The 8,669-nt window shown below is 45.6% G+C and overlaps 1 protein-coding gene across 1 annotated transcript in view; it reads right to left on the bottom strand.

Annotated features, from left to right (window-relative positions):
- Positions 1-2,755: 2,755 nt before the first annotated feature.
- DCDC1 (doublecortin domain containing 1) overlaps positions 2,756-8,669 on the bottom strand; it is a gene marked incomplete at its 3' end in the record, with an annotated part of 318,067 nt that continues 312,153 nt past the window's right edge. Inside the window, exon 39 of the mRNA XM_079788060.1 lies at positions 2,756-2,800. Coding sequence (XP_079644186.1) covers positions 2,756-2,800 — 45 coding nt within the window. The remainder of the gene's footprint in view (positions 2,801-8,669) is intronic.

The raw sequence follows: 8,669 nt of genomic DNA, 5'->3' as shown, positions 1-8,669 counted from the left end.
TTTTATATCACCATTACTCATTTATTCACTCAACAAATATTTTTCAACAACTATGTGCATTTGAATATCAATATGTCTGAACAGACAAATCGATATTCCTTTGTCCAGTGTTCTTTCCTTTGTAGCATTTGTCTCTAGTTGTTTCCCTACCTGTTTATCCGTTTCCCCTTTTTATTGACTGTGTGCCTTGATGAGACCAGTTAGTTCTGTGAGAATGAAGATCCTGTCTCCCTCAGCATTATAGCCCTAGCTCCCAGAGCAGTGCCAGCATATCACAGGAATCCTAATATATAAAAACCCTGGGTCGTAATGACCAGTAATCACCGGAGGCTGACCAACCGGAAGTCAGTGCTGGCCCTTCCCCCAAGCAAGCAGATAGGGGCAATCAGGCAGGCAGGCAGAGTGGTTAGGGGTGATCAGGTAGGCAGACCAGCGGTTAGGGGAGATCAGGTAGGCAGGCAAGTGGTTAGGGGTGATCAGGTAGGCAGGCCAGTGGTTAGGGGTGATCAGGTAGGTAGGCGAGCAGTTAGGGGCGATCAGGTAGGCAGATGGCCCCTTGCTGGGCTGGCCCTGCCCCCCAGCAAAGAAAGAGGGAGGCCCAGGCCAGGCAAGCCATTGCATCCCAGCCTGTCGCCTGCAGAGGGAGGCCACCGGTGGCAGGGGAGGGGGGCCAGTGCTGCACAGATGGCAAGCAGTGCAGTGGCAGGGGTGGGGCCAGCTGCCTGCAGCCCAGGGAAGGAAAGACCCGATAGGCCCTGATCTCAGGCCAGGACTAGGGACCCTACCGAGGGGTCCCAGAATGTGAGAAGGTGCAGGCCAGGCTGAGGGACCCCCGCTGAATGCATGAATTTTTGTGCACTGGGCCTCTAGTTCCGTAATATGTTACATGGACCAATGATGCCAATTTCCTCTGAGATTGGGGTACTCCTTTCTTCTCAAGTACTTGAGTAAACCACATTCCTAAAAAAATATGTTATTAGCACCTTTGAAGTAGTGTTTACTCATGTTCAACTGCAGCATTTGCCTCTCCCGCCCCTGCTGAGGATCAAAAGTTCCCTTCTCCTCACTTACATGTGTCATAACCCCTCCCCTACTGCCCACAAGGAAGCTCTGAGATGTCATAGATTGTACCAGTATGCATGAATGAAAGAAAGACCAACATTTTGATGCATTAAGGCCTGGGGTGTGATGGTTCCTCTAATCTTAATATAGCATTAAAATTCTGTAACATAAAATATCTTATTTTGAATTCAAAGTCTATGATCTCTTTCTTCCCCCTGTAATAATACAATGGTACATACTTCTTTTATATACATTGTATGCCTAATTTTGGAGACTATTCAATTATTGTTATTCTCTTTTCACAGATGAGAAAAATAGATGTCCCATGGGTAGCCAGAAACCCAGCCAGGGCTGAAACTCAGCTCCTCATTTGATATTTTACAAACATTTAATGAGCACCTACTGTGTTCCAGGCACCGTGCTGGGCTCTGGGAACAAAGCAGAGAACAGATTGAACAGCCTTGGAGGGTGTCTTTGGCTCCCAGCTGAGTGTCCTTCCTAATATTAAGACTCTAGCCAAGGACAGTGACATTAAATTATAATCCAATATATTTTTCATATAAAAATTACAGTTTGAAGGAGATTTCAAAACAGTACCTTAAAGGGAGTTTAAAAAAGCATTTTAACATCATTTCTGATGGGTAGTACAGTAAGCTTTGACTAAATTAACTGAAGTACAGTTGTAACATGACTTGCAATAAAATGATCAGCAAGTTACCGGAACGTGTGGAAACATCGCCACCTTATATAAAAGGTAAGTGCACTAACGTAGAGCAGTGGAGACAGCAGGGGCTTCCAAGCCAACAGGTTTTCTAGGGCCAGTAGCACTGACTCCCGGGCAGGCAATGGCGTCTTCGGCCATCCTCTCCTGATCTGCCCCGCGGCTGCTCCCCGATTATTCTCCCGACAGGCAGCAGGGAAACAACATGTATTCCCTTCTGCCTGTAAGAGTAGCAAGTGAAACAGCTTTGTGATGGTAAGAAATGTCAACTTCATTAGCTTTTTTCTTCCAGGTAATAAGTGCTTTCTCCAAGGAATGCCCAAAGTTAACAACACTGTGTGAAGAAGCTTATATTTCCTTCTTTTTTTCTCACTTAAGACTCATAGATGCAAAAATCACACTCAAAGGTGATAAGAAATCATCAAGGTTTATTGTTTTTTTAATGTAACAACATAACATATTACCACAGTGATAGTTAGAATCTGTTTCATCGGACATGTATTTTGAACTCTTCCATTGAAAAGTACAGATCCTATATCCCCCGAACCTTAAAGATTATGGGACTCAGAAATATCTTCTCTTATACCAGGAGTTCTTTTTTTTTTTTTTTAATAACTTTAAAAAAATTATTTTTATTTATTTCAGAGAGGAAGGGAGAGAGGGAGAGAGAGAGATAGAAACATCAATGATGAGAGAGAATCATTGATTGGCTGCCTCTTGCATGCCCCCTCCCTCACTGGGGGGGGAATCAAGCCCACAACCTAGTCATGTGCCCTTGACCAGAATCAAACTTGGGACCCTTCAGTCTGCAGGCCAACACTCTATCCACTGAGCCAAACCAGCTAGGGCACCAGGAGTTCTTTAGTTGGAGTTTGCAGATGTTTTTCAGGTAGACCTGAGCCTCATGCAATGGTATGAAAGAAACATTTTTTGTAGGTCCATTTTGTAAGTTTATGGCCTTTCAAAAGATTCTCAAAGGGGTATATGTTTACAAATAGGCAAAGAAAGTTTTCTTTCCTGTAAGAGAGAGAGGGAGAGAAAGAAAATATTTTTACACACACTAATTTATAATACATATCCATGAGGTTCAGTAGAAGTTGCTATTTTTAAAATATTTATCAGAATAGGTGGATTAAAACTTGATAAGGTTTGTAAAATTTATAGAGGCATCCCTTTCAAGGCCTGATGTGAGTTATGAAATCTAATTTTGTTTTCATGGCTCTGTGATAAAATTTTATCAATGTTATAAAAGGGGTCTTTACTAAGACTGACCGGAAATCAGAACGATCTGGCCGGGCAATAAAAACACATTCCTTAGCTGCAAAGTGTCTGACAAGCAAGGTTTACCTGAAATTGATCGATAAGTCTTCCTTTTACAGTTGAGTGCATTCACTTTGCCTCATAGGATAATAGTTTTCTTTTTAATGGTTTTTCCATTAATATCGGACTCCAGTGTTAGTAAGAAACATGAAAGACATAAAAGGGAGAGAGACATGCCTTCCAGAAAGAACGCTGTGATCTTTCAGGTAGAGCACTGGTGCTCACGTGAAGTGCATGTGCGGGTGAGGGTTGGGGCTTTTGCTGCTGACTGTTATGAATTGAAAAGTGCTTTCCCTTCCCCACCATATTCACTGCTCACCCCTCCCCGACCCCCCGCCTGACTCCCGTAGCATCTTAGTCTGTGATCTTATTTGGAAATAGGATCACTGCAAATGTAATTAGTTAAGATGAAGTCATCCTGGACTAGGGTGGGCCCTTAATCCAATATGACTGGTGTCCTTATGAAAAAGGGAAAATTTGGACACAGACAGGCACACAGGGAGAATGGCATGTAAAGGTGAAGGCAGAGATCGAGTGATGATTCCACAAGCCAAGGGATGCCAAACATTGCTGGCAAACCGCCTAAAGCTAGGGTGGAGGCATGGAACAGAGCCTTCCCTCACCCCCTTCAGAAGGAACCAACCCTGCTGGCACCTTGATCTTGGACTTCTGGCCTCCAGAACTGTGAGACAATGAGTTTCTGTTGTTTAAGCCTCCGGTTTGTGGTACTTTGTTGCCAGAGCCTTAGCAACTAATACATGGATTAATACAGCCATTGGGGTAAGAAATGAGACCCCTGATGACTTGCTAGGTCCTGATGAGCTGGCCAGGGCCTCCCCCGTGCCCTTGGCAGTGCTCCTCCTACCTCGGATTGAGCAGCCAAGTGCAAATCACTTTGCCTAACTTAACCATCATCGGGGAAATCTTCCACGCCAGCAGCGCCTAGACCATACAACTATTCCTTGAAGGCATCAGTGAACTCAGTTTTAGAATGACCAGTAACCATGCCTGAAATCTCTACAGCACTGAATAATGGAAAAAGCACAGGCTTTGATGTTAGGCAGATCTGGGCTCAAATACCAGCCCTGCCACTTATTGGTTGGTGGCAAGATATTTCACCCCTCAGAAGCGCTAGAAAACAGATCTACTTCTGAGGGTGGTCCTGAGTATGGAATGAAACAGACAACAGTGTAGAAGGCCAACATGGGTTCTGGTGCGTGTAGACACTCAGCAGCGTTAGTGCCCTTTCCCTTCCATGTTTCTGATTTGATCCTCATACCGAAGAACTTGCCCAGCAGGACAGGAGGCAAGACCCAAGATCGGAGATCTTTCCCTGGGAGGAACCACTCCAGGCCTGGGCCACCACTGAGCTGTGCCAATCCCTCCCTCTGTCACTCTGATAACATTTAAAGTGGGTTTCTGAGGGTCGAGATGATCTGGATGCAGGTCCTAGTGAACGCCTGTAGAAAGGCCCTACCAGGCAGAGAGATAGGCTTCCCAAGGTCACCTGGGGGGCTTGCTGTCCTATTGAATCTCACTACTGAATCAGAATCAGACTTTTAAAGTTAGGTGGGACATATTAGAGAAGAGGAAGGAGGAGCTCAGATGGGGCCCCAACCACTTAGCATCGAGTTGAATGATCTCATAAACCACAGTCTAATGTTCCTCCCATTCTATTATGGCCCCTGTAGCTACAGTGTCTGCTCAGGAATGGAAGAACCAGAATAGGCCCAAGGATAGGTAAATTATTCTCAGAATAAACCTTTGTCATTGAAATGTGTCTTTAGTGGAATCAAGGTGCCTCCCAGCTCTGTGATGCTGAGAGCAAGACCAGGTGAAGGTGGACTTCAAGATGGTGCTGCAACAGTCATGCAGCGAAGGGGTGGGCACATCAGTGCTCTTTCACACCTACTCTCGGGGGTGGTGCGTTTTGCTCACCTCAGCCCCAGCTGCTCTTTAAGCAGCTCATGGCAGTTTCCGAGTAGGTGGAGGGGGTGAGGAGCAGTGACTCGTGTTTGGAAATCTCCTAAATTGGCTGACTCCCATTTACATGCTGTTTCTGGCAACAGAGATCAGTCTGGGTCACCTCCATGTCACTGAGTGAATATGCTGAAAATTATTACTATTTCAGACAAATGTTTAACTGTTCTCAGATTATCTATGACACCCCAGGCCAGAGTCACAGCAATCTAACCTGGGAGTGAGTTTATTTTACTGGGTGATTTATGGAATGAGAATTCTGGGCGCTCTGTGGGACTAATTTAATACGAAACATTCAGATGTCTGTCTTAGAATGCCATTCATCTTTCCTTAGCCTGCCTGCACCAGGGGGCATGCGGTTCAGAGAGCAGGCTCTCCCGTCTCAGCCACAAATCATCACACTTGTGAAAGGGGGTGACATGTCTTCCCTTCCAGGCCCGGCTGCCTGCAGCAGAGAGGCAGCCAGCAGTTAAGGGTCCATCTGGGCACTGATGAGAGAAGAATGTTTTCTACTATATCAGGCCTTAGGAGTGTTTTGAAAGTTACAACTAGCAAAGAAGGGATCATAGTCAACATTGCTTTAGTTTGCCATGTGATAAAGGAAGTTCAGTCAGTCTCTACTGCCCTGTCAACAAGTGCAAGACTTGTTTTATAACAAACTTGTGTAATAGTCTGTGGATTGATGTGATAATGCATGCCTTAGTTCGGGCTGCTATAACAAAGTACCATAGGCTTTCAAGCAACAGAAACTTATTTCTCACAGGTCTGGAGCCCGGAAGTCTGTGATCAGGGTGCCAGCCTGGTTAGGTTGTGGTGAGAGTCCTTTTCTGGGTTGCAGACTGCTGACTTCTCCCTGTATCCTCACATGGCAGAGAGCAGAGCAGAGGAAGGAAGCTCTCTTATAAGGGCACTAATTCTACTCATGAGGGCTCCATCCTCCTGACTTCATCTAATCCTAATTACTTCTGAAAGACCCCACCTCCTAATGCCATCACATCGGGGCATAGAGTTTCAACACACGAGTTTCGGAGGGACAAAATATTCAGTCTGTCATAATACATGTGATGAGGTAAATGGAGTGAATGTGTCTCCATAACTTGCCAACCTGAGTGTGCTTAATTTAATATGAAAGGTCTAGTCCAGCTTTTATATTAGTCCCCTTTGATGGCTCCCCACTGCACTTAAAAAAAGAAAATTTCAGGCCAGCCAGCATGGCTCAATGGTTGAGCGTGGACCTATGAATCAGGGGGGTTACAGTTTGATTCTTGGTCAGTGCACATGCCCAGGTTGCAGGCTCGATCCCAGTGTGGGATATGAAGGAGGCAATCGATTAGATTCTCTCTAATCATTGATTTTCTATTTCTCTTTCTCCCTCTCCTTTCCTCTCTGAAATCAATACAAATATTTTTTAAAAGGTAAAATAAAAATTCAAACTCCTTAGTGTGACTGATGAAGCCCTCCAGAACCGGTGTGTGCCCACCCGTCCCTTGCTTCATGCCCGTTACACCAACGTTCAAGACCTCTGCACTGTCCATGTAGCCACACCGCTATTGCATACACCTTGGCATGCCCAGCACCCAGAACAGTGAGTGCCTGGCTATATTTATATAAGAATTAGTTCCTTGAAAACTCATTTTCTGTCTTCTAAGGAAAGTATCTCCCAACCTATATGGATTCCATTTATGGGGCAAGAGAACTACTTTGAAAATTAATTTTTCTAAGAGTACTTGTTATGAAATGAAATAATATCCTGTGGAACTTCACAGTTTCCGATGAGCCTGCCAGGACTTAGAGCAAGCACAGGGAGGTTTAGCCTTCCCCCAGCGAGAAGCTCCTACAGTGGAGAAAGGGTCACTTTGGCAAATAGGACCCCTCCCTGTCCCTGTTTCAAAGCTTTTCCTCTTCGTGCAATAAGAATGCCTAAGAAAACTCCAGGAAGCTGGCTATTGCTCCCACCCTCAAAATGACTCTGCTCCTTTATAAATGTATCCTAACCCTGACATTATTCTTATGACCTTTAAGATTTCATCGGCACCAAAGGCAGCTTAATTAACATGGGAAGCTCAGCACCTCAACTCATTTGATTTGCCTCCAATGTCTGGACCTGGTTATAAGCTCTGGGTGGGTGGTCTGGACACAAGGACATTTCAAGGAAATGGTGATGAGTAAACGTGAGGACATTTACACTCAGATTCTTACACAAAGAAGCAAGTGCTTGCCTCCATAACCTCTGAACATGAGCATAACAGTGTCCATAGGGCTCTTGAAACCATACTTAGCGCGTGGGCCACGCCCAGCTGGCGGGCACAGAACTCCTGGGTGGGCTTCTCAAGTGTGGTCAGCTACCGCTCTCTGTTCCAGAGGCTCGTTGAATGCAGACGCCCTGCCCCACCTCTGAATAAGAACCTCTGCTTTCGAGCCTGGGACTCTGTTTTATACACCTGTGCACACCTTAAACTTTGAGAAGCATATGAAGGAGGCATTCTTGCTGACACACGAATGGCTCAGGGAGGATTGTTTTTAAGATAAAGATGGGATTTAAAGGTTCTTAGAAGAGAAAAGCAAGGAAGACTGAAGAGAGAAGGTCAAAAGGCAAGGAGAAAGGGGACAGGAAGGAAGGGAGGGCGTGGTAGAAATCTAAAAAGCAACGTAATAAAACCTTATGCTTTGCAGGGCGCTAACCCTGGCATTTCTTGGGGTTCCTCCTCTCCTCCATTCCTCTCCAACTCAGTCTGCAGGCTTATTTAAGGCGAGTGTGCCTTTAGGCACCTTCCTTTAAAACAGCTGCCGGTGGTGGAACCTAGAGATGACTGGCAGCTGCCTCAGTTGGTCTGACAGCTGACATTATTGACCATCTTCACCCAGGCTAACACACCAATGGTAATTCCTAAGTTGGACACACTAGGACTGATAAGCCAGGACCTAATGGAGCCAGCAGCTGACTGCACCTTGTATCTAGCCATAAACCAGCACAGGATGCCGCAGATAGTGAGTGATGGCACGTGCGATTCAGCATCACCCTTTTCCTTGCCGTATAAATACAATTTCCTGTCTCCTTTCTTCCTCCCTCCCCCACCCAGTTGCACCATGGACGTAAGCACTTCCTCACTCCTCATATATTTCCATTTGCACATATGGTGCAGGGTGACAGCCTATGGATAGTAGTGTCACATCACAGACGGGAAGAATTAGAAAATATGAGCTGGCAGCAGGCACCCACCGAACACCCACGGTCCGCGGCCAGTCCACTTACTTTCATCAGCCCTCTCCTGAGTGGTTTTTGTTGATCTTGCTCTGCAGTTGCTTCTGGCCAAGCAGCCCCAACCATGCCATTTATGCCGAATTCTAGTTTATTGTGCTGAGAACAAAACGGCTGCTCGTTCTTTCTGCTCACCTAGAGGAGGGGTTGAGAAGTGCTCAGAGGCAGGCGGGAACTGCAGACACTGGTGTAATAAAAACAACCGAGAAGCGCCACTGGGTCCAAATTCCACTTAACCCAGGACATTTACATGGGATTTTGTAATGTCCTTAGATAACGGAGACTTGTAGGTTTTGGTTGCTCTCTTCCAAATGATGCCAGGAAAAA

The sequence above is a fragment of the Cnephaeus nilssonii genome (genome assembly GCF_951640355.1).
Source record: "Cnephaeus nilssonii genome assembly, chromosome: 13".
Classification (NCBI taxonomy): domain Eukaryota; kingdom Metazoa; phylum Chordata; class Mammalia; order Chiroptera; family Vespertilionidae; genus Cnephaeus; species Cnephaeus nilssonii.
This window is presented reverse-complemented; position numbering and strand designations above follow the sequence as displayed.